Source organism: Lotus japonicus, chromosome 2 (genome assembly GCF_012489685.1).
Source record: "Lotus japonicus ecotype B-129 chromosome 2, LjGifu_v1.2".
In the NCBI taxonomy this organism is placed as follows: domain Eukaryota; kingdom Viridiplantae; phylum Streptophyta; class Magnoliopsida; order Fabales; family Fabaceae; genus Lotus; species Lotus japonicus.
The window spans coordinates 88,328,266-88,354,475 of record NC_080042.1 but is presented as its reverse complement, the minus strand read 5'-3'; the positions used below and the strand labels follow the sequence as shown (position 1 = coordinate 88,354,475).

Below are 26,210 nucleotides of genomic sequence, written 5' to 3'. Positions count from 1 at the left end.
ATAATTATTACATTCATCTTTTAATAAATGTCTTATCTTAACTTCAAACTTCACTTTCGTTTCTCTTCTTAATATAAATGTCTTACATTCTCTTCCTTATCCCTTTCGTTTCTCTGTTTTCATTCAATACCAAAGCATACCTTTAACAGAAGCAAAAAGGATTGTGCTAGTGTGTCTGTGAAACCGAGACAGACTCGTGGAAGTCTTCAGATGCATCACAGTATAATGAAGATAAAATGACAGCATGAAAGAAGAGCAAACCAAAAAAAATTGAATATAACATAATCAAGGTAAAGAGAATTACTGTATCTTCATATGGAAACCCTCAGTCCACCTTATTAGATTCCCAAGTGCACTTGCTTTGTTTGCTTCACTGGGAATGAGAACGTAAAACCCAGCCAAGATATGTCTTCCTCGGGGTGGATGAAAACCTTCAGGTTCTGAATCAACAAACTTTGCAAGAGCTGCTGCTATAAAATAAAATGGTCCCTGAAATAAACCGAATGAATGTATATCAGAGTGTAGGCAAGCTTAATACTCTGATAGATTTTCCCTCAACAAACTTACCTCTGAAGTACCGGTGATGGGGTTCAAGTCAAAACTCCAGCAGCAAATGGAGGCTAATCGGTGATGGGTTTTGGGTACTTCGCCATTGACTTTGTTACATGTTGGTGGTATCTATCTATGTATGTATGTATCTGGTTGCATCCGAAATCAAATCAGGTGATGATGTAAGGAACCTGAAAATCATGCCAAAATCAAACAATAATTCCACTTACACAAATTCAACTCAGTCTTAGCCGTAGTAATTAATATTCATCTTATAAGAACACAAAATAATAATATTAGAAAAAATAACTACATCATTTTCTTTTATAGAGTAAACGAAGACAAACTATATACATCATTACAAAAAAATAGGTTTGGGTGGGGTGTGCCAGGCCCTTGCGGTAGTGTAAGGCATGGGCGACATTTGAAGGTCCATGTGGGCCAAATATTGATCTATGTTTTGTATGTTCATCATGCACATAGAGCTGCTATTTTATACACTTGGAGTTTAGAGTCTTGCAGATTTGGAGTATGGAGCAAATGTTGACTTTTTTCTTCGATTAAATGATGCATTTGTTGCAATCAAAAGTTGTTTCTCTGTATCAATACACTTGAACATTCTCCATTCTTATTTCTGGGACATGTGAAAGCCTAAGGTAGCTGTTAAGCCTTAAGTACTTGACTGATGTAGTGCTGATGCCCTTTTATTATCATGTACTGATAGATAGTTGTCTTTGAACTTTTCTTAAGCCTATGAGTAGTTAGTTAGTTACATAACATGATGATGCAAGGAACCTGCAAATCATGCCAAAATCAAACAATAATTCCACACTTCAACTTGTTCAATTTTAGGGAGAATATTCAGTGCTCAAATTTAATTAATTGGATGTTGAAGATTTCAACACGCGAGTCTTCTTCTCCTTCTAATTTTGTATTTTTAAATCAATTTCTTAAACGAATTTATGATGTAAAATCCAACGAATAATGTTGAAACCATCATGAAACCATAGAGAAGCTAAAGAAATACTGTAGAAGAGATGAAACCAATGAGCATGAAATTCATACCTGGTGAAATGCCCTAAATTATTCTTGCAACCAGTATGAGAGATGCGATTGAGAGAACGGCCATGAGAGATGCAATTGAAGGTCGATGGAATTGGAAGGTCGAGGGGATGAAATCAATGATCGTGAGACTGGAAGGTCGAGGGTGGATGTGCGACGTTTGCATCGGAGCAGGCTATGAGAGATGCGATTGAAGCGAAGAATGGTTAGAATCTGGATGAGAGGGGAAAAAAAGGAAATCTGGAAGCCCTTTAGGTTTCGATTCAAGGGCTTATGAATCTGGAAATCGCAGACGGTGATGAATTTCTGGAATAGATGAATTGCAGGGGTAAAACGGCAGAGGAGGTTACGCTGATGAGAGAGGGGGAAAACGCGTTTAGAATAAATGGGATTAAGAAGAGATGAGTGAAGATAAGGAGAAAGGTGTAGGATAAGAGGAATGAAGGATTGAGTGCCATGTAGGATTTTTCATGATATTAACCAATCAGTAGATGTCACGTATGCGATGACTGGACTGAGATCTTTTCCTGAATGTATATACTATGGATTGTTATAAGTTAGATGAATAATGAACAAAAAAAAGTTAGATTGAATAATTAACTATCTTATTGTTGAAGCGAAATGTTAGAAATATTTTATTATAAAACTCTAATAAATGATTTCGCATCCCTAGAAACCTAGAAGATTAATATATAAATTAATAATTTATATGATACATTAAACCTCTTCAAAATCAATACATATATTAAAACAGAATCATTCTAAGAAGTTGTTAGCTGGTGTGTCAGCTCCACAAATTTTTGGCAATATTTTATTTCCCTCATCTGAATAAACTGCAATATTTTATTCACTCACCCATTATTTTAATACAGTTTATTCTAAAAACCTTCTCTCACCTTCTATGCCATCAATGCGTTTCTCTTTTTCCCCCTCCCAACCACCGGTGCCTCTTCTCATTCTTCTTTTTTTCTCCCTCTTTACATTTTCCCTTCTTATTTTTCCTCGATTTTGTTCATTCTTTCTCGGTTTTGCCGTGCACAACCGCATTCTTCCTCTGTTATTGATGGCTTCGCCGCCCATTTTGTTCACCCAATGTTATTCTCACCAACCAAAATTTGTTTTCTGTTTTTTAGAAAACAATTTGGTGCATTTGTTCCCAAACCATGATTGTTTTTCTTTGATTTTTCAGCTTCTGCTGTTTCAAATTCAAATTGTTATGTCACTCCATCTCTTCTATAAAAGGGTTTGATTTCTCAAACTCAGACCCAGAAACCCTATTCGAAAAATTCTTCCTAATCCCTTTTCAAGCTTTTTCGCCATGTCTCTTAGGGTTGATGATGTTTCCAGCATTGATGTTTCGAAAGAAACGTGGTCTATCGTGGTGAAGGTCATTCGTCTTTGGTTAACTCCAAGCTATTCTGGATCTAAACTGTCGTCGTCTTTAGAGATGGTTTTCATGGATCCAAAGGTTTCAATTTGTTCCATCCCCTTTCATTCAGTATTGTTATTCTCTATATTTTCTAATGGTTTGTTTATTCATTTATGTTTTCAGGGTGCTAAAATTCATGCTTCCATAAGGCGAACCTTGGTCTATAGATTCCAAAATTTGCTAACTGAGGGCCGGGTCTATCAGATATCATTTTTTGGTGTTTGTGAGAACGGAGGTGATTTCAGGACGACCCCCCACCCCTACAAGGTCAATTTCCAGATGCATACAACCGTGAGGATTCTGACAACCACCAACATCACTGGAAACCCATTCTCTTTCATGCCTTTATGTGATGTTGTTTTCAAAGAACCAGACACGTCCTACCTTATAGGTTTTTGTTTCCTTTTGACTGTAATTGTTGTTTTTTTTCCATGTTTTTGCTCTCCCTGACTTATTTTTCTTTTTGGATCTTGGCAGATGTGATAGGTATCTTGACAGGGTCGTCCGGGGAGCAGGAGTTCGAAAAACATGGAAGAGTGCAAAAGAGGATTACATTAGAACTTGATCAGGAAGGGTATGTTTCAATCTGTTTATTTCCTTGCAACCTATATTTAGTTGTGTTTGCAATGTTTGTTTATTTTTTTGTTGTTTTTCTTTAGGGTTCGAATTGAAACTGCTTTTTTTGGAAAATATGTGGATGAAATAGTTGGTCAGTTGGCTTCTGGTGATATGACTAATGCAGTTGTTGTAATTCAATTTGCCAAGATCAAACCTTTCAAAGGTATTTATTTAATCTGCCTATCATTAATTATTCCTTTTCTGCAATTCTGAATTTTCTTTTATATCGTTTACAGGGAAGGCTAGCATTCAGAATGTTTATGGCGCTACAAGGATTTTGTTTAACCCTGCAGTTGAGGAGGCTGCTCCTCTTCGAGCAAGGTTACTATCTGTTTTGTGTTCTTCATTTCATGTCTGTATCATGGCTAATATTATAAATGTGGTTATAGGTTTTTTGAGACCAATGATCCTGCTTCTCAAGTCCTGAGCCAGCTTCAAGATTCTGGAAAGTTGTCACCTGCAGAGGATTTTCTACGTCAAAATGAGGGGAGAACAATTGAACAAATTAAAGATTCGGTTGAGGTTTGATTTCTGAGGGTTTTTTGCACTATTGTCTTAATTGTATTAGTTTTTAAAACAGAGTCATTTTTTTGTAATTGTAAAAAAATTTATACTTAGTTTATCCTATTTGTGTTTTCAGAAATCAGTTTGTGTGGTTCTTGCCACTGTTAAGTTCATCCCCGATGATAACAGTTGGTATTATCCTGCTTGCAAGTGTAACAAAAAGGTTTACCCCGCAGAAGACATGTACTTCTGTGAGTCTTGCGTTCGTCATGTTGTTACAGCCATTCCAAAGTACAAAATTCGCCTCAGAGTTATGGATGCAAAGGATTCTACTACTTTTGTGCTCTTTGATCAAGAAGCTTATAATCTGATGAACAAACCATGTTCTGAGTTGGTTGAAAAATCTCATAAGGTAACATTCCTAAACGTTCTTTATTATTGATTTTAAATAATAGTCCTTGATTTATTTATGACTTTTCTATTAATTTGCAGGACCCAAATGATCCCCAAGTTCCATTGGAAATTTTGAGTTTGATTGACAAAACTTTTTTATTCAAGATTGAGGTAGACAATAGTTCCAACACTTGGTTTGAGCCATCATATAGAGTGAAAAGAATATGTGCAGATCCTGATGTGATTTCCCAGTTTAAGATTTTAAACCCCCAGATAGATGGTTCCCCTCTCTATTTAATGTCAACTCCTAGCTCGAGCACTATGCCAGAAGGATCTTCTTCAAGTTTTTCAAAGGTTGCTTGATGTCTAATCTATAATTTTTATTTTCATTGTCATTTTTTTTTCTTGAGCATTCGGTGATCTCATACCATGTGTATTCAATTTCATTTTAGAATCTTAGTGAAGAGTTTAACGGGGCTGGTGATCCTAATGTTGGGAATTCATTGAATTCTCCTGTCGTTGATTTAAGTAAGGACACTCAAGAAGGTTCAATTGTTTTGGCTTCTGTTGCTGAATTGAAGATGCAGTTCTCATCCAATCGAAAATCTCATGTTTGGAAGCCAGAAATTAAATACAAAGACAAGGTAAACTACATTCTATCTACGCTAGGAGGCTCATTTGTTTGCTGAGTATGATTGATTTTGTAGCCTTGCTGATTGATATGTATTTCATAACTTAGGTTCTCAATGGGGCTAACGTATCAAAATCTGTTGGAGCTGGAAGTTTTGACACTAAGTTGCCATCTGTTGTTAAGGAAGAACCTGCACCTGTTTCTGTCAAAGTTGAACCTGTATCCTCCGTTGCTCAGGAAACTACTCCCCAAGATGTTAGGAAGGTGGTTTGGTTAACTAATCTTCTATTTCAAATCCCTTAATTTTAGTTTTTCTGATTCATGTTCTAACTGAATTAATTTCAGGTTAAGGAAGACCAAGTTGAACAAACTATTGAAGCTGTAGTTACTAACAATGAATCTGTCCAAGTTGATATTGTATCCTCTATTTCCAAGAACGCTGAACTGGTGCTTTGATTGCTTATTGTTTGTAATTCTTGATCTTCTTTCATTTAAAAATTACATAACTGTTAATTCTGATTTTTTATATTTTCCAGACTGATGTTAGTGAGGTTGATGTGAATCTTAAGCAAAAAACAGGGGCTGGAATGAAGGTTAATTCTGTGGCAAACCTGAAAGAAACTTCTCCTCCGGATGAGAATAATGTGGTGCAGTTTCTCGAATGCTTATGTTAAGTTTATTAATTTTATTTTATCTTATCTATATGTTCTAATTGGTTTTTTCTTTTTTTTAGGTGAAGGTTTGTGATGTTGTTGACAAGATTGAAGCTGCACTTCCTGACAATGTATTATCTAAAGTCCCCCTTCAGGCTGGAAACAATGATTCTCCTCCATCCAAGCGTCCTGTCCCTGTTGATGTTGATGCCCTTGCAAATGGAGTTGGAACCAAGAAGTCGTTGAAGATTGTTAAGCAGGAGAAGATGTGAAAGATCACGATGTTTTTTGGAGTTGTTTTTTGTTTTTTGGTGTTTTATTGGGGTCTTTGACCCATGAATTTCCCTTTTAAGAACCTTAGTTATTTTGTTTCTTTTGTTGAATTATGTCTCAAGTTGCTCATTGTGCTGAGCTTGATGGTTGTAATGACATTGCTATGATATTTGCTTTCATCATTTTGGATCATAGCTATATTTAATTTTCATGTTCTCAACGGTGATGTGTTTTCCATGATCTCTATTTTCTTATGTGTTATAAGTTTATTTATATTATGGTTATTGGTATTATTTGGTCTGTGGGTAAACCTGTCTCTTTATGTCAGGCTGAATATTTCAAAAATGAGTTAATTTTTTACGTATTGAAATACTTTGACTTTGAAATTCAAATAAATAACAATTACAAACAACATGCCTTTTGAAACTCAAGAATAACAATTATCAATAACAATTATCAATTGGTTGGCATTTTATCTTTTTTCCTGAAGCAGTAGAATATTATAAAATTGCTTGGAGATAATAAGTTGTGTTTAAAATTGCCATGGGTCTAATGGAAGATGAGAGAGAGTATATTGATGGATTTGCTCATGTAAGTGAATTTGGTTCAGGCATCTATATGAGAGATTTATTTGTTACATTGCTATCTACAAACCAAATGAACAAGCCAAGAGAAGTATGGGATAAAACATGGAGATTTTTAAGCGATGGTATTTTATACCACAGGAGAAAGTCTCTTAATATGCCAGGTATTTTTTTATGAATTACTGAACTTATTAATTGCTGTCAATGATCTACTCTAATCTAATTATAAATTTGCAGATCTCCAAATCAGTGATTCCGATTTGATGAATTTATGCCTAATAGAAATAGAGAAGCTCTTGCAATTGAATGGAAGGTCCCTTAAAGAATGCCCAAGCTTGCCTTATCCCATTTTTTCAGAAACGTTCAGATTTGAAAACCAGTTTGTTGCAGATGAACTAAATTATGATAAGGATGAAATGGAGAAAACGCATGACCAATTTGTTAGTTGTCTAACTTCTGAACAGAAGGAAGCTTACACGAAGGTACATTTTAGCCTATCTATAAAAGTGATTCTAAGTCTGTATGTTTTTTATTTTTCGCTCTATTGAGATTTTCAAATTTATTTCCTTTCTTCACAGATTTTGAATGCTGTGGAGTCAAACAATGGAGGTTTTTTTTTTCTTATATGGATTTGGGGGATCTGGGAAAACGTTTGTCTGGAATACACTTTCTGCTGCCATGCGATCTAAAGGGAAAATTGTCCTAAATGTTGCTTCTAGCGGGATTGCTTCATTATTATTGCCTGGAGGAAGAACAACTCACTCAAGGTTTTCTATCCCTATTTCAATCAATGAATTATCAACCTGTAATGTTCGGCAAGGTTCTCAAAAAGTTGAATTACTTCAAAAAACAAGCCTTATAATTTGGGATGAAGCTCCAATGATGAACAAGCACTGTTTTGAAGCTCTAGACAGAACTTTAAATGACATTATGAAAACTTAAGCAACTTTTGGCCATCCAAAATCATTTGGAGGGAAAGTTGTAGTTTTAGGGGGAGACTTCCGGCAAATTCTTCCGGTAATCTCGAAAGGTAGTAGATTTGATATTGTTTCATCTGCGGTTAATTCATCTTACCTATGGGAGCATTGCAAAGTATTGAAGCTAACAATCAACATGAGGTTACAACAAGCTGCATCTTCATCTTCTGCAAGTGAAATCAAGGAATTTGCAGATTGGATTCTTCAAGTAAGGGATGGAACAGTGAAAACAATTGATGATGATGATTCAATTATTGAGATTCCCCCTGATCTCTTGGTCAAAGATTGTGATAATCCTTTACTTGAATTGGTTAACTTTGCATACCCCAATATTGTGGCTAATTTGGAAAACTCTAAATATTTTCAACAAAGAGCACTACTTGCACCTACTCTAGAAAGTGTAGAAGAGGTCAACAACTATATGCTATCTATGATTCCTGGAGAGGAGACTGAATATTTGAGTTATGATACTCCATGTAGATCAGATGAAGATTCAGATATAGATCCAGAATGGTTCACTTCTGAATTTTTGAATGATGTTAAATGCTCTGGTATTCCGAACCATCGAATAATACTCAAAGTTGGGGTCCCTATTATGCTCATGCGTAATCTAGATCAGGCTTCTGGGTTGTGTAATGGCACTAGATTGATGGTTACAGATTTGACACCTTATATTATTGTAGCTACCGCACTATCAGGACTAAAATCAGGAAAACCTGTTTATATTCCTAGAATGAGCTTGACTCCTTCCGACACTGGCCTCCCTTTTAAATTCCAACGACGACAATTCCCAATAACTGTTTGTTTTGCCATGACTATCAATAAGAGTCAAGGACAATCTTTGTCGCATGTTGGATTATATCTTCCACGGCCGGTGTTCACGCATGGTCAATTATATGTAGCAGTATCAAGAGTTAAATCCAGAAAAGGGTTGAAGATTTTCATTGTTGATGACAAAGGAGTAGTTTCAAATAGCACTCGAAATGTGGTCTATGAAGAAGTATTCCAAAACATATGATTGGTTAGTTATAAACTATTTACCCTTGAACATTATGAATTATTATCAAATGTTTTCATTATGCTTGAAGGTTATAAATAAAGTCTTTAAAAGACGTTGAATAAGAAAAATAGAAAATCATTAATAACTCATTCTCCTACTTTTGCAGGTCCCTTCAAGTTCAATTATAGAAAGGAAGAGATGGCAGTCCAAGATGAATTAACTAATAGTGATATCTATGTATTTTTTGTGCCTTTATTGAATTTAGAAGAGATTCTATTCAAAAGATATTCAATTTGAGTTCAAATTATTCGTAAGTTTAATGAAATTCGTATTCATATTTGGATTTCAATGGATTGTTGTCTTTTTAATTTGTTCATGTACAAAGTTCATAATCTTTTTCGCCGTGCAGCGCACGGGTAAAAGTACTAGTTCTTGTCAAAATAAAATAACTTTAATATTTTTACCTTAGGCCCCAAATTATCTATAGACGGCCTTGATATATATATCTGTACAAAACAAGGTGACACACTTATATATAACATACGGCCACATGAAAAAGCTGAAGCCAGCCCCCAACGTAAACTTTTCCAATTTAAAGGTAATAAAACCATTTTAATAGTCATAAGATAGTGTACGTTGAAATCACAAATTAAAGAAACCAAGCGTTAGCGTAGGGGGAAAAAACCGTTAGAATTAACATAGAAATAAAACCTATTGAATATATGTTGGAACCTTGACCATAAGAAACCAGTTTTAAACATAACGTAATAGTCATTTGAATATGTGTAACCGAAAAGAAAATTCAAGATAATTACTTGTGTCATTACTCCTTCAAAACCCACTTTTTAAGGGTGACCTCTTTGGCTATTGTCTCATTTGAGACAGTTTCAAAACAGTCTCAAATGCAACCAATGAAGGCATGACACGTGTTAATTCTATTTTTTATTTTTTATTTTTAGTAGTAACTAGATATTCAATCTTTTAACACCAACATTTTACTAAACTAAATTTTAGTTCCAACTAATCTACATTATTATACTTTCTTCTCAAGATATCATAAATTATGATTTAACCCATTACATTTATCAAATTATATTTTAAATCTTCAGCAATCAATATTTTATGTTGTATTTCAAAAATTATCACACATCTTGACTTTGTAACCGTTAGTTCATAAAAAAAAACTTAATAACCATAAAAATCAATTCAACCACGTTAAAAAAAAAAAGAAACTTCATCCTTAAAATCTTTTGCCGCCACCTCTTGCCATCGCCGCTTGCCGCAGACCGCAGCCGGTGACGCTAGCCTTTCGCCTACAAATTCTCTCGCCATACGCGTCGCTCGACTTGTTGCCGCCGTCATTATTAGGTCTTGGATGCGGCGAGCAGTGATCTTCGGCGAACGACGAGCGTCAACCGTCTCCGGCGAGCGGCACTCTGCGGGGCGTACATCGGCGGATTGAGGAAGAAGATGATGTTCATGATGAAAATACGTTTTTTTCACGGTCGAAATAATAATTTATTACATCTTGGGAAAAAAGTATAATAATGTAAATTAGTTGGGACTAAAATTTAGTTTAGTAAAATATTAGGGTTCAAAGATTGAATATCTTGTGACTATTAAAAATAAAAAATAAATAAGTAGAAATAACACGTGTCATGTCTTTATTTGTTGATTTGAGACTGTTTTAAAACTGTCTCATGTGAGACAATACCAAAAAATTACCCCTTATTAAGAAGAAAACGTTAAACATATATGTGGTAAGTTTTTTTTTTTGAAACGTAACATGTGGTAAGTTAATGACTGTGTAGGACTATCATTTGGGATCTAATTAATCAGGGAACCAACAGTTTTTTAGCAAGGGTGTGTGCCGGTTGATTCAGATCTTTATAATATTATGAAACTTGTACTTTGTTCAGTAATTATTTTAATTCACGCACGTGATCATTAAAAAAAAACAAGGTAAACATTTTTTTTGAAGGAAAAGACCAATCAACGCATCCATCTATCTATATATAGAGGAGTGATAGTTGTTAATCTGATCGATCAAAGCATAAACATAGAAATCAAGTTTGAAGTAGAGAAAAGAGAAACAAGAATGGATGTGGCACAAGTACTGCACATGAATGGAGGCTCTGGAGACACAAGCTATGCAAAAAACTCCTTACCTCAGGTTCAAATAATTTCATTATTAATATATCATGTATATGTAACAGGTAAAATCATCAAAAAGTTTATATAACTAGTAAAACCATTTCATTTTTATTCGGACAATACTACGGTGGACCACGCACATAACTCATGTTTTTACAACTAATTACACTAAATATAAGTTATTTATAGTATGATTTTTATGTACTAAAATTTATTTGCAAAGAATATTTTTTTAACTCGTAAACCAAATTTTTCTTAATTTTTGGTACACAAAGCTGAATTGCTGAAATCTGAATGAATGGTATGCAGCAAAAGGCGATTTCATTGACAAAGGCAATGAGAGAGGAAGCCCTAACCAGCCTCTACCTTAAGAAAGCCCCAAGAATCTTATCAATTGCAGACTTGGGTTGCTCTTCTGGACCAAACACTTTGATGGTGCTATCTGAACTTGTCAAAACGGTGGAGAATCTTTGCCGGAAAATGAAGCATAAATCTCCTGAATACCAGTTCTTCATGAATGATCTTCCCGTGAATGACTTCAACAACATCTTTAAGTCCCTTGATAGCTACAAAGAGAAGCTAAGTGATGAATTAGGAGCTGAGATTGGTCCATGCTTTTTCACTGGAGTTCCAGGTTCCTTTTATGGCAGGATCTTTCCGACCAAAACTTTGCATTTTGTCCATTCCTCTTACAGCCTTCAATGGCTATCTCGGGTACGTATAAGTAGTCAATGCCACATTTTATAGTAAACAAGCACCAATTAATATGTTTCTAAGCTCAGATTCATACAGTCTTATATAATTTGTATATAATTATGCAACATGGAATGAAGCCAATATGTATCCCATAAGTCAATGCACCACTAGTTTGGCTTGTATGTGTGATAAGATTTTACTATCAAAAAAAAAAAGATTTGTATTTTACATTGGAAGTCGAAACGATACATGTTAAAAGCTAAACTCAGATAGTCAGATACTCAGATTGTAGTATCATTGTTGATAGATACTATGTTCCAACGATAAATAAGTGTTTTTTTTTTTAAAGAACGATATATAAGTGTTATTTTTACCTTACTTGCAAATTGTGAATTATTTTAAATTTTCTCACTCTTAGTCTTAGGATGATAAATTATTATTTCTTTTACAGATCATAATTTTTTGTCTTATTATTATTTTTTTTTTTTTGAAATAGTTGTTGCTGTTGTTAGGAGTGGTACAATTATTACACATTTAAGATTGAAACAATTGTTAATTGGTGATTGATTAGGTTCCTCGAGGTGTAGAGAATAATAAGGGCAACATTTACATGGCTTGCACAAGCCCCTCAAGCGTCCTCAAGGCTTACTACGAACAGTTTCAAAAAGATTTCTCATTATTTCTAAAGTTTCGTGCAGAAGAGCTCGTTGAAGGAGGTTGTATGGTTCTAACGTTTTTGGGAAGAAAAAGTGAAGAGCGATATAGCAAAGAATGTTGTTATATTTGGGGGCTTCTGGCTTTAGCTCTTAATGACATGGTCTCAGAGGTATACATATACATATATTAATTATGAGAAATATTGAGTGGTATGAAAACGAATTGAACACACCATGATAATTGATAATTGATAACTTTTCTACTCACCTTTTGATAAACCAATTCTTACCATATACAATTTGTCTAATCCTGATTGGTTTTAGGTAAATATATGCTATTCTTGCTTTTCCTAATTAATACTCCCTCCGTTCCAAAACTATTGTAGTTTAAGGGTTATGCACAAAGTTTAAGAGTTCATTATTAATATTATAATTTGACTAAAACACTCTTATTTAATATGAGTTATATGAAGTAAGAGGTAATACTTAAGAAGTAATATTAAATGGGGCATGAATGGAAGAAAATGAGATAAAGTGCTTTGGATATGTAAAAAAACAATGGTTTTGGAACAAAATAAAAAAAAAAAAAAGCTAAAACTACAACTAGTTTTGGAATTGAAGGAGCAGTAATCCTCATTAATTAGTTAAAGTTTACTGCTAAATCACCAAATTAAATTAAAGAAAACATAAGTTTGGGAGGTGAATCCGGCACGCACATGGCAACATTGATTTGTCACTAATAAAATAATCTGTTAATCATGATTAAGTATTGACCATTTAATTTGATCTAGAACACAGTACAGTATCAAAATTATTATAAATACATTATTTTATTTTTTTAAATAATACACATTGAAAAATTTTAAACATTGATTGATTGTACCAATTTTTTTTTTATCTAAGTGACACATGTGGGTTACTAACTCATAACTCAATGTACTAATAGAATTTCCTATAAATAAATTAAGAAAATATAAAAATTTAATTCACTTATTTTTAATGTGATTGGACGATGAGTTATTTAACCCAAACTTTCTCATGGATGATTTAGTAAAGAAAAAAAAAACATTGATTGAAACATTTAGATAAATTTTCTCATGAGAGAGTTATGAAATGATTTGAAATGATTTACCCAATATGGCATACAGGGGAAAATAAATGAAGAGCAGCTAGACACATTCAACATCCCTCAATACACCCCATCTCCATCTGAGGTGAAGCTAGAGGTTCTCAAAGAAGGTTCATTCACCATTACTTGCCTGGAGGTGTCTAGAGTACATTGGAATGGTCATGATGATGATGATGACTGGAATAACGCTTTTGATTCCGAATCTCTCAATAACGTTGCAGGATACAATGTTGCAAAGTGCATGAGGGCCGTGGCTGAACCTTTGTTGATAAGTCACTTTGGAGAAGCTGTTGACATTGAAGAGGTTTTCCGCCGGTACCAAGCAATCCTTACTGATCGAATGTCTAAGGAGAGAACTGAGTTCATTAATGTTACCATATCAATGACCAGAAAAGACTAAGGCCGAAGTTGTTTGTATATTGTGGTTTCTCAAAGAAGATAAAGATTCCTCTGTTGCATTGTGTTTGCATTATGTTTCTTGAATAACATCCTAAACTTTATAGGATTTCTTATGTACCTAAGTTTCATTAAATAATGTTCCACATTATCAAATCATCTACTAGTTTATATATTAATTTTTTTTTACATAGTGGTGCAGGGGCGGATCCAGACCTTGAATATCAATGAGGCTAAACATAAAAGCAATCATAGACTAAAAGAAAAATATTATAGATAAAACCATGAGAGAAAGTTTCTCATGGAAATAGAGGAGTTTACATTATAGTCCAAGAGTTTACAATGAAAATCGTCTACCATTATTTGAAAATGTGCTAAAATAACATCATTGTCAATTGTTCCAAGAACATCTCTTTCTATAAAAGTTACAAGACGATCATTTAACCATTGATCACCCATTTTGTTACATAACTGACTCTTCACAAACTTCATGGCTGAAAACACACGTTCCACACTTGCAGTAGCTACCGGCAAGACTAAAGCCAACTTCAGAAGCTTATAAACTATATCAAATGTGTTGCACCTTTTTGTTTCCACAAGTTTTGCACAAAGATCTGAAAGTCCTTTTAACTTTGCAAATTTTGGATCACTTCGAACATTTCTAACATAATTCTGAAGCTGATGTCGCACTACCACTTCCGGCACATCAACAAAATCATTTGGATAAAGTTCAACCATCCTCAATAATTTTTTCACATCAAAAGCTTCAAAAGATGATGAGGGATTCAAGCATGAAACACATTGTAAAAGTTCAGTATTCTCTTCATCAAACCTAGCATTGAGCTCATGCAACTGCAAATCTAAAACACTAAATAAACAATCATGCTTATAATGATGCAAATTAGAAACACTAGAAGTGATAGCATGTCGTCTAGGTTTCTTCCCTTGCACAAACGGTGCATCCAAATCAGGCACATCAATATCATGCTTATTGCAAATTTTCATAACCTTAGATATAAGTTCTTCCCATCCATCACTCCTCATTTCTTGCAATTCTTCTTTGGTGGCTTGGACAAGTGATAAAGCATTCAAAAGATCTTGATCACGCTTTTGTAGTGCTTCACTTAAATCATTTGTAAATCCTAAAATCTCAACCATCATGTATAACATGAAAATAAAATCAAAGGATTGAAGCACTTCTAGCAGAGTGAGACTGAGAACAGAGAAGAAGCGTGCGTATTTGAGAACTGGTGATAGAAAACAAATAATTTTTCTTTTTTTTTAACCATATAAATTTTAAAAAAAAAAAACAATAAAAACCGGTGTGGCCAATGCCACACCTGGCCCCTTAGTGGGTCCGCCCATGTAGTGGTGATTAAGAGGTCAGTAAGGAGTTGACTTCGCACGGGAAACACATTTTTCACATGTGCACCATCCACCTAAATTGTATTACTAAGGTTGTGCTTTTTTGGCTTATAAAAAAACCTAAATTGTATTACCGTGGCTTAGTGTGCTTCCACATAATTCAAAATTTCAGCCGCTTATCTTTATTAATCACGAAATCTTCCCTTATAAATCCAAACCCATTTTCACATAGCATATACTAGCGTTTTTACCCCGTGCATTGCACGGTGAATATTGATCTTATTATTTAGGCGTAATAATAAATCGATGATCTCACAAAAATGAGTATTCAACCAAGCAAAATAATAATGAGTATCACACAACTTGCAAAATTTGAAAACAACTTCATATATATTTAATCCTAAATATTTTGTGAAAAACATACTTAAATTGGATGAAAAATTGTTACCAAGAATTGCAAAAGTGGTAAGGGTTATGAGACATAAGGGTTGAAGGGGAATAAAGAGTTAGCAAAAATTTTTAGTTTTTACATAAATTATTTTTATGTAAAATGTTTTTACCCAGTTTTTTATAGGATGTGTCATGTGTGTATACATATACGTGTATTAATTAGTTTAGATACATAGTTCGTACAGTATAGTACATACAACCGTATTTCTAATAAACGTTTTATACAAACATATAATCAGCTTTATTTTATGATTTTCCACACACACAAATACTATTTAATTATTTTGACTTTTTCGAAAATTCAAGGTTTTGTAATTAGGGAAATAAACTTACTTGGATTAGTTATTTTAATATGTGTATTAGAGGTTTGCTGCTATACATTCTAATTATTTGCCTTATTTTTAAAATTATTCAATGTACCGCAACTGAATAATAGAAATAACCGTGAAACAACAATATTATAGAAATAATAGAATTATCCAGTGTACCTAATTAAAATTCAAGTTAATGCCCGCAACTGCAATCGTGAAACAACATTATAGAAATAATCGGAATTGAACAAATTTAATTTCAATTCCAATTATTTATTATAAATAATCGGTATTATTATGTAATTAATAAATTATTTTAAATGCATTCATTACCATCCTTTAATGGGGGGACAAAGATACAAAATTGTAGGGAAATCATTTAGAATATTTAATGTGTGTGAGTCTCTTTGACTGTGACACTTGTCAGCCAGAGAGGAGAGTATGATAACTTTTATTCTTGTAATGTCATGTGTACAATGTTTTTGGATAATAATTTTCTTTTTAATAGTATATAAATACACATCCAGCATGATGTTCCAATTCTAGAATGCTTATTGGAGGCTAAGCCGCACAATATGAATGTAAAATTATTAAATATAAGGGTCATATAACACTACAAACAGCGCTTTTATTTTTTAATTTCTAACAGTTAATTTGGCTGAGTTGTATTTATTTTTACCAGGCCAAAAATTATTCAATTAAGAGAGAAGACCAAAGTCTTGATCATTACCTCAAAGGGAGAAATGAAAAATAGCAAAGCAGCTAACTAACAACACCCATAAATCAGATTGTCTAGAGCGACCTTGCTTTACCAAGGCATCCACAAAGTGATTTGTCTCCCTATGCACATGTCAAATTTGAGCATCTACATAATTTTCAATGCCTATTTTAAGCATTTCGCATCCAATCGACCACAATGGAAGAATCACTTTCAACTACCTAGATAAAACTCTTGCAGACAGTGATTCATGACTCAGCTCATTGATTTTCCTTCCTCTGGCTCGTGCTGCTGCAATAACTTGTTGCTACTTACGCTCTTCATCCAACATTATGTTCCGATTCTAGAATGCTTATTGGAGGCTAGGGCTCACATTTAATGTGAAATTATTGAAATGAGGGCCATGTAACACTACAAACAACACTTTTCTTTTTTTAATTTCTGACGGTTAATTAGGTTCTAAAAATAATGTTTTTTTTTGTTGTTTATGTTATAATCTATCATTATTTTGGCTACCTCAAACACATGATAAAATAAGAGTTTATCATGCTCCAATCACTTTCCTCATCATATCTTTTCTTATTTTATCATGACCATCAAACGAACCCTTAATGATTTCACTCTAAGAAATTGAAGAAAACTTGCAAATTTTCGAAATATAATTCAGCGAGAATCAATTGACAATTCTTTTTTGTTGAACTTAATCAATTGACAATATTGAGGCTGCAGGTTATCTCTTTTCCTATGATTAATTACTACAACTTTCAATTCTAATTACTTTTGTTTTCAATCAAGGATAGTACAAGTTGCAACAATCATAAAGGCAACCAATAGACGCAAGAAACTTCAGTCAAATAGTTTAGGATTACAATACACAACAAAAGTAAAAGACAAATAGTCTTGATCTGCCGAGGACGGTGAACAAGAACAACCATAAAATAGCCGTCAAAACCCGGCTGTTAGATCCTCCTCGTTAGGTTCACCAGAAATTATCTAAATATTTGAATGGCAATGTTCTTGTTAAAATCACAAAGCTTGCTAGATTTATTTATTTGAATAACATTCTAATTCTCTAGTGCAGACCATCATTTCTCTCCATGGTCAAGAAGACAGTCTTGAAGGTTGATATCAATTGTCTCAAATGCAAAAAGAAGCTCCTCAAAGCTGTCTCTTCGCTTCAAGGTAATCCCAACACTAATCAGGCATTAAGTACAAGTTTTGAAATTCTTCTACAATTGATTTTGAAATTAAAATTAATTTTATGGAGAAATTGATTCAAACATGTAGTATATGATCAGTAACTTCTCAATGCTATTTGATCTTAAAATAAGAGAAATTGATTCAAACATGTTATTTGATCAGTGAAGAATGACTCAAAATACTTGTCCTTAGCCCTTAGTCTGTCTTTCTCTCTGATAAGTTGAAGTAAAATTTAAAATGCTTAGTGGTATAAGATAGATTAGAAGGACCCGAAATAACAATTTGCATGTATTGTTAATTTGAAATAACCTCATTCAGATTTTTCATGCAATTGCAGGGATTGATAAAGTTGAAATTGATGAAGGGAAGGGTATGTTGACCGTGACAGGGGATGCAGACCCATATGATATAATAGTTCGCATAAGGAAAGCTGGGAAATTTGCTGAAGTTGTGAGTATTGGGCCTCCACCTGCCCCACCAAAACAGGAACCTCAGAAGCAGGAAGCCCAAAAGAAACCCGAAGAGAAGAAAAAGCCCGAAGAAAACAAAAAGCCCGACCCAGTGAATTTGGATCAAATATCTCATGTGCCCTATATGCAGATGCCCCATTACTACCCACCTTACCAGCCAGTTGCTGTGGTGCATATGAGTAGGTGGGATGAGCCCAACCCATCTTGCACTATATTGTGAAGATGTTTAGGCCAAAAATAATATCTGTGATTTTTTTTCCTTAATTTATAGGTTGAAGAAAGTATTCGTAAAGACGGGGTTAATCCCATGGCAGAACCACCTGAAGTATATGACCCTGAGAAAACGATCAATGCTGATTGCTATGTGTCAACTCTCCATTAAGTCCCTAATCGATCACTCACGGCATAATTTTTTGCTTAATCAACAATAATATTGCTTTGATTTTTGTTTAGATGAGAGAAAATGTTAAAAATACATAAAAATAGCTAAAAGTAGAATTCGATGGAATATTAACTTTTCATACCACTACCCTACATTTACTTTTTAAAAAATATTAGCTTTATATAATATAAGTCAAACCTAATTAAGTAACAATGTATTTTTTACAATTTGTTACTTTTATAAAACGATAACACTGAGTGTTATAAACTTATAGTGCAAGTTCTATGGATCAACCCTAGACCTTAATCTACATAAAGCAATCACTACCAAGTTTTATGGGTCAACCCTCGACCAAGTCCTTAATCGATATAAAGCGATAACGCTTGAGTAAGTCCTTAATCGATGTAAAGCGATCAATGTCGATTGCTATGTGTCAACTCTCCATTAAGTCCCTAATCGATCACTCAAAGTGCTATAATGCAACCCTTCGAGTAAGACCTTAATCGATATAAACCGATCGCTACCAAGTTCTACGAGTCAACCCTAAACCAAACCCTTAATCGATATAAAGCGATCAATACCAATTGCAATAGGCCAAACCTTGACTAAGACCATAAACGATATAAAGTGATCAATGACTGAGGACTAATTAAATATTAATATAAATCGATCACTATAATACAACCCTAGACTAAGGACTTAATCAATAGTGCAATTAAGAAAAGTGTAAGTCTATAATCGATATAAAGCAATCACTCCAAGTGCTATAGAGAAACCCTCGACTATGTCCTTAATCGATATAAAGCAATCACTACAAAGTGTTATAGAGCATCCTTTGACTAAGTCATGAATCAATGTAAAGCGATTACTAAAAAGTACTATAAGGCAACCCTTGACTAAGTCCTCAATCGATATAAAGTGATCACTCGAAGGTGCAATTAACTAGTTGACTTCATTTCAAAACAAAAAACAAAAATTGGTTGACTTCAATTTATTAATGATAACAGATTTATAATATATTAAACTAATTAGTGGATAACATATCAATTAGATTTCGATAGTTTAGTGGTAACTCTCCTCCTGTACTTGTTACGTGACCGGAGTTCGAACCTCGTAGGGGTGATTTTTTTTTTGAATTCTTCAATTACTCTCTGCCTACCACTAGGCTACATTATAATATACTGATAAATTTCGCATAAAAAATCTTGTTTAGCATCCAAAGTTCTGTTTATACCAGTAAAAACTCATGCCTTGTTCAGTTTGAGCTAGTATCCCTTTGATCTCAGGCAAAATTAGAAAAAGTTCAGATCATTAGAAAAAGAAATAAGAAAGGCTACTGAATCTAAGAACAAGAATAGAACACCAGTAGGAACCCGCCCATGAAATCCATTTAATGAATAATTGATTTAATGGAAAATGGTATACTTAATATTTAATATAGTTGAGGGATCAGAATTTGAATTTTAATAAGTTAAGATGATGTGGCATCCATTTACCCCATGGCTTTCTCTCATTGGCTAATACCCAAACAGCATTCATACCCTCCCTTAAAAACCATCATGTAAAAGTCTGTCCTGTTTTAATAAAGTTATAGATTAAGGTCTCGTTTGGAAAAACAGCTTAATTAAGCGCTTATGGTCATAAGCGCTTATGGTCATAAGCGCTTATGACATAAGCACTTATTCATAAGCTATTTTTAAAAATTTATTGAAATAAATTAAAAATAAGTTGTATATAAGCATAAGCTGTTTTCCATAAGCTATCCTGAGTAGCTTATGAAAATAAGCTGAAAATAGCTTATGGCAGGCTATAAGCTGTTTGCATAAACTCTCCCAAACACTGACATAAGAGTTTATGCTGTCAGATAAGCTCAAATAAGCTCTTCCAAACTGGGCCTAAAAACATTTTCTTAGTGTATCTCCTTCCATTATTACTTCTGCCCTCTCAGAACCTAACCTAACTAGTCTATCCAGCTAGCTACTACTCCCTGAACAAATAATAATGCAGTCTCAACATAAACTAATAATACTTTTAAAAACTTCAACTCTCAAATACAAATACATCAATAGTTTTAAATGTGTTATTATATGTGGCAAATTTTTTCTTTATGATAAAGCATCTTATATGCACCGTTCCTTTTTGTAGGACAGGACAAGAGATAGTAAGTAATCTCTCAATAATTATTTATTCACACCTCAAAATGAGGTGGAGGAAGAGAGAGATAGAAAGAAAAGAAAAAGTAAGAGTGAGAAAGTATAAGATGTGATAGATAAAAATAAAAATAGGTGGAAATGAGGTGTATAAAAAAATGTGTGTATATATCATTACCCTCATCTCTCGGACTTGGAATACTTTTCCTGATGTAAAACAACCAAGAGTTGGACACTTGGACAGTACTGTCAGTACATAATTAGGACATGTGGTCCTATGTCAGTAAATGGAAAGCAAATTAAATTAATATTTTGCACCTAGACGATTCCCTGCAAAACAGAGTTTAGTCAAATGTTTGTTTGGCAGTGCCATATTATTAAACCAAAAAATTAGCAGACTAATCAGGGGTTAACACTCAAAACACTCACTTTTATACCACAATTAAATCACTTTTTATTTTGTGGCAGTGCAAAACTGTTACTCCAAAAGAGATTTCACTCACAAAGGAGACAGAGGTAATCTCAATATAAATAAAAAGAGAACCCATTAGAAGGAAAGTTTGCCACATCATACTATTGGAACCACACCCCAATCTTGCGCCACGTATGCAGAAATATTAAAAAAAATTCTAAAAGAAATTCTTATTACTATTTTTAGCAAAGATTAGAGTTGAACACGTGGTTACTCTTGAGCATGTGTTGCAATATTTCCATGCTGTATTTAAAAATAAAATAAAATAATAAACAGCTTTTTAAATCTAGGTTTAGGCTATCATTCTCTACTTTACCTCTAACCGTCCATGGGAGCCAATCAACATGTTTATATTGCTTTTTAAAATTTTGAATTTATAAGAATTGGTAATTGCATTAAATGCTGTGAATTGTTTTTTAAAATATATTTTTATCGGTTTACCCAAACCGCCCACAACAACCAATCAACTAAGAGAGAGAAAATTCTGGGCTGCTAAATATCACGGTTGCTTTGTGCGTTTCGTAATTCGTACTGCAACCATTAACCTTACGTGCTTTGCTTTAGAAGACTAACAACTGCTTCTTTCTACCATCTGCACCCCTACCTAATACACATGATGCCTCTATGAACCCTATAGTTTGCTCAATATGATATCTATTTGAAATTTGAAATTTGAAATTGTTCAATTCAAGATGGAGCCTGAATCAGATAGATTGGGGGGTTTCATCTAACATTAAAGATTTGTTTGAAAAGAAGTAAGCTATTCAATTGCAACTCTCAACCCAGTTTAATTTGTCTTTTTCCTCTACCTTCTCTTAACCATTTGTTTTCATCTCATTTTTCGTTGATTAAATCTTATTTTTGGAGGGATGGCTGGCCGGATTTCGTGAAGGATATGGAGATTGGAGATGGAGCCTGCATAAGAGAGATTGGTGGTTTCATCTAACGGGTGAGGCAGCAGGGTTTGTAGGCAAGAGTACTAAAGTTATTATATAATGAATCTGAATCTATGACCGTGTTAGAGGAGGCTACACTACCTGAAAGGTTGTATTCATTCGGAAAGTATTTGTTCCTCCTTATCCTCATATGATTCCTGCTTCTTTTGAATTGAAATAGAAGGATATAGCTAGATAATGGTATTGATGAGTTGATGGCTGGTGATATGAAAAGTGGTTCTCTGTTATTTTATCCATTTTTTATACTATATTTTTGTTCACATGTTCTCCTTTCCTTTTGTCTACAACTCATTTAAGTTTGAGCTTATTTCAGGTGATGTAGAGATTGGCCAAAGAGGAGTAGATGATACATGCTTTGGGTAAGTGACAAGTTTTATTAAATAAAATTACCATATAGTTAGTTTAAGATTATGATATCTGAGTCATGGTGCAAGGTTCTTCTACATTGTCTTTGAATTGAAAAAAAAAACGTAATGAAGCACCTAACTAAAGGGACTTTCTTTTGAAATTTGGCAAGATGGGATAGTGCATAATAATTGGTGGAAGTTATGTAGAGAAGCAAGAGGATTGAATGATTATGGTTCTTGATTCAGTAACAAGAACTTTGCTAAGTTTAGTATATACATATATACTTTGTTTGTTCTGCACTCTGAGTATTAATTTTGCTCAAGATTTCTTCCAGGCAACTTGCTTGCTTTCAAACTTGCTAACAAGAACTTTTTACTTCATTTCTTAGCCTTTCCAGATTATTTTCTTTTATGGAAGAGCCACTTGAAATACTCACAAGGGAAGATGTGACAGAAATGTGTACAAGTTAGCCTTCTAGAGAATATGGTTGCCATGATCTTGGAAATGATGGAGGCAGCCCAGTGCTGCTTTATGTTTATCATTATGCATTGAAGTTGTAAAAGCTGCAGATGCTGCATAGGTTAATGATATTAGGAGTCTGGGCTCATCCCATCAAAGATGATGTTTAGATTAGCTATGAATTTGTATGAAGAGCTGCAGGGAGCAGTCCTAAGTTGTTGAAGACTATCATGAAAGAAAATTTGGCCTTCGATTTTCTATAGTGAGCTTAGCTTTTTTATTAAATTAACTTTTGTAATTTAAGCAATGTATTGCTCAATTTTCAGACATGGATAAGGGTATATCAGTATGTAGCTTCCAGACATAGATATCTCTTCCTCATGGTAGAGGGTAGTCAACAATCTATCATTGCTGCCCAATAAGCTATCTGCTGCTCGAATCTCTCTTCAATGAATATTGAATAGACTTTGAGTGCTTGGTAGTTTAATTCTGTATTTTTGGTTTGGGCTTTATTTTATCTCAAGATTGTCACTTAAATTTTGACTTTTGAACAATATAACTTCATGCTATTCATTAATTCATTAAAGAATTTTAAGATTTGGTAGGCAACTTAAACTACTGTGGTACAGGATATCAAAACTGGGATTTTGCAAGCATATCTTGCATATTACTATGATGACTGCGCACAATATGATTTCTAAGTTTTAACCCAACAAAAATTGTACTCTACATGTATCAAGTCACTTTTTTTTAATTTAAGAATGTTCCTTTAAAACATTTTCGTTGTTATTTTCAAAGAGAGGAAGTTAAGTGAAACATACCTTGAAAAAATTGCATTTCTTTGGAGTATTTAACATGCTCCTACTAAGAAGTTGGATTTCAATTTTATTGTCACATTCAAATACCAGTTGGATTTCCAGAATTTGCTTTATATTTGTAACAGTTCAGTAAAGAAAATAGGTATGATGATATATGGAGGATTCAGGACAACAACACATTTAGCTTTAAAATATGCTTCCCCACAAGAAAACTAACACTCAATAAACCACACATTATTTAAAGTAAAAAAGAATATAACAATTACAGAAATCGGGGTAACTAATTATAACAATCGTTTAACTTCAATTTGGAAACTAATTGAATGTGTGTCTAACTTCATTCAAATTTGTACCTAATTGTATTTCTAATGCATTTCAAAAAAAATTATATTTCTAATGCCTATATAAATGTATCTTATAGAAATGTGATTTTATGAGAAATGCGATTTTATGCGAGAAAGTAAGAATTAATCATGACCGATATATCCAATCATGAATGGTTCAGATTAAATTAAATTAGTAATCATGTTATCACTTAAAAGTTATGTGTGAATTTTTTAAAAAGTCTCATGACTTCATGTTTTAATATGGATCATCCATGAATGATCTAACAGTCGTGATTTATTCTCATTTTGTTACATACAATATTTTACCTAAAAAAAGCTACAATGGATGATATTTTACTTGAAAATGTTTTCATATTAAAACTAATATTTTAAAGAAAACCATCATTTTGATGATGATGCTGTGGAAAACTAATATTTTAAAGAAAACCATCATTTTGATGATGGTGCTGTGGAGGGTGACGTCGTCAAACCAAGTAGAAATAGATGTATTGGAGGGTATAATAAATTTGGAGATGAAAGTAGAAAGAGATGTATGGGGGAGGGTGTAATAAATTTGGAGATGACTCCTCTTTCAATTTTGGGGACTAGCAGATTGAAACATGGTCCTCCAAAAGGGAGACATAACAAGAACGAAAAGCCGCTCCGGGATTTTCTTGAGTTAATTCCAAGAGATGATGGGGTTACAACTAGGGCGAAGAGTGTTTGGTTGGTGGGCAAGGAATTAAGACTGCATCCTAGGAGCTCAGGGAAACTGATGCTTGAAGGTATGAAAAACGGTAGAAAGGGGGGGTTTGAATAACGTTTTCAGTACAAAAACTACCACCTTAAAGATTTTAACAAATCTTTTCGAGAACTAAGTGCAAAAGATAGAGATAGAAAAGCACACAAGGATTTTATCCTGGTTCACTTGATAAATCACTCAAGCTACTCCAGTCCACCCGTTAAGGTGATTTCTTCCTTCTTAGAATGAAGGCAATCCACTAATCAGGTAAGAGTTACAACTGCACTTGAAACCTACAAGTGACTAACAATTACACTGACTTAGCTCACACTAAGATTCACTCTCTTAGTCTTCTCTAGGATCCGATCAACCTTGATCTCCTAAAGGAAAAATCAAACAACTGTTTGAGGTTGGTGTTTACAAGGGTTTGCTTCTGAATAAGCTGAGTGTAAACTAAAATAAATTACAAGATGAAAGAAAGCTTAGAATATATCTTGCGCGTGTGTATTGCTTCTTGTATATTTTTTTTTTTTTTTCTGGCCGCTTCTTTCAATCTTCAGCCTCTATATATACTCCAAGGATTAGGGTTGAGCGTTGCATGGAAATGCTACCGTTGGAGGGCAGTTCTGGAAAATCCAGCTTCTGCTGTGGCTGAGAACGTTAGGTAGGTCGTCAGGAAGGTACACTTGCTTTTGTACTTGGATAGCGACTTGACCTTTTAACCTAGGAGACTTCTGATCAGAGGAATGCTTCGTATTGGAACTTGTGAAGCAGGTTGATCAGAGTCAGAGGGAAAGCACAGATCCTCTGACCATTGTATCTTCTGATTCTGAACTCAGAGGGAAGAACATGGCCTTCAGAGTTTCTTGCTTCTGGACTTCAGAGTTTCCACTATTCAGCTTCTGGATCTTCAGAGTCTTCTACACCATCGGAACATCTGAACCTTCAGTGTTTCTTGGTTGTCAGAACTTCTGGATCATCAGAGCTTCTAGCGACTGAGTCCTCATCAGAGTTTGTATAGCTTCAGATCTTCTGAAGCTTTTCCACTGTTCATACTGAACATGGTGAATGCGAAAGCGTTGCTTGGGTTACCCTTTATACACAGTGCTTCTGATTTGTGTGAAATTGAGTCAGGGTCAGAGCCTGTAAATAGCACACTCAGAAAAACACGTTAGAGTACCACAATTGTTCATATCAAAAGGTTAACTTGTAATCATCAAAACATAGAGTTGTACTACTAGATCAAAACTTGATCTTACAATCTCCCCCTTTTTGATGATGACAAAACTAAGATTTTTGATGAACAATTCTTAAACATTAAACTGAATTCACTCAGAGT

General features: G+C 33.9%; 5 protein-coding genes and 1 long non-coding RNA gene across 9 annotated transcripts; 5 read left to right on the top strand and 1 right to left on the bottom strand.

The window, feature by feature from the left end:
• The first annotated feature begins 2,530 nt into the window (after positions 1-2,530).
• LOC130735825 (uncharacterized) lies at positions 2,531-6,342 on the top strand. 2 transcript variants are annotated; one of them, XM_057587716.1, is made up of 13 exons: positions 2,531-3,079; positions 3,164-3,431; positions 3,518-3,614; positions 3,700-3,821; positions 3,895-3,979; positions 4,048-4,180; positions 4,299-4,574; positions 4,655-4,909; positions 5,008-5,199; positions 5,295-5,450; positions 5,532-5,633; positions 5,723-5,830; positions 5,920-6,342. In XM_057587716.1, exons 1-13 carry the CDS (start codon positions 2,930-2,932, stop codon positions 6,109-6,111), a joined length of 2,136 nt encoding a protein of 711 aa, XP_057443699.1. In that variant the 5' UTR covers positions 2,531-2,929; the 3' UTR covers positions 6,112-6,342. The 2 variants fall into 2 exon arrangements, with proteins under 2 accessions (XP_057443699.1, XP_057443698.1); XM_057587715.1 differs by having other exon boundaries at positions 5,723-5,833.
• A 1,751-nt stretch (positions 6,343-8,093) lies between these two features.
• On the top strand, positions 8,094-8,691 carry LOC130735824 (uncharacterized). The gene has a single exon (XM_057587714.1). It carries the CDS (start codon positions 8,095-8,097, stop codon positions 8,689-8,691), a length of 597 nt encoding a protein of 198 aa, XP_057443697.1. The 5' UTR covers position 8,094.
• A 2,032-nt stretch (positions 8,692-10,723) lies between these two features.
• Positions 10,724-13,863, top strand: LOC130740691 (S-adenosyl-L-methionine:benzoic acid/salicylic acid carboxyl methyltransferase 2-like). The gene is made up of 4 exons (XM_057593368.1): positions 10,724-10,846; positions 11,137-11,541; positions 12,095-12,349; positions 13,328-13,863. Exons 1-4 carry the CDS (start codon positions 10,772-10,774, stop codon positions 13,706-13,708), a joined length of 1,116 nt encoding a protein of 371 aa, XP_057449351.1. The 5' UTR covers positions 10,724-10,771; the 3' UTR covers positions 13,709-13,863.
• Positions 13,864-13,974: 111 nt separating this feature from the next.
• On the bottom strand, positions 13,975-14,862 carry LOC130737216 (uncharacterized). Its single transcript, XM_057588973.1, has one exon. The coding sequence runs from the start codon at positions 14,860-14,862 to the stop codon at positions 13,975-13,977; it is 888 nt and encodes a 295-aa protein (XP_057444956.1).
• Positions 14,863-17,594: 2,732 nt separating this feature from the next.
• Positions 17,595-18,596, top strand: LOC130735823 (heavy metal-associated isoprenylated plant protein 43-like). Its single transcript, XM_057587713.1, has 2 exons — positions 17,595-17,730; positions 18,086-18,596. Exons 1-2 carry the CDS (start codon positions 17,646-17,648, stop codon positions 18,436-18,438), a joined length of 438 nt encoding a protein of 145 aa, XP_057443696.1. The 5' UTR covers positions 17,595-17,645; the 3' UTR covers positions 18,439-18,596.
• Positions 18,597-21,736: 3,140 nt separating this feature from the next.
• LOC130735822 (uncharacterized) lies at positions 21,737-23,510 on the top strand. Of its 3 annotated transcripts, XR_009018570.1 has the most exons (4): positions 21,737-21,977; positions 22,090-22,266; positions 22,492-22,537; positions 22,915-23,507. It is a non-coding gene; the product is annotated as an uncharacterized LOC130735822 (long non-coding RNA). The 3 variants fall into 3 exon arrangements; XR_009018572.1 differs by having other exon boundaries at positions 21,737-22,266; positions 22,924-23,510; XR_009018571.1 differs by having other exon boundaries at positions 21,737-22,266; positions 22,915-23,508.
• Positions 23,511-26,210: the final 2,700 nt, after the last annotated feature.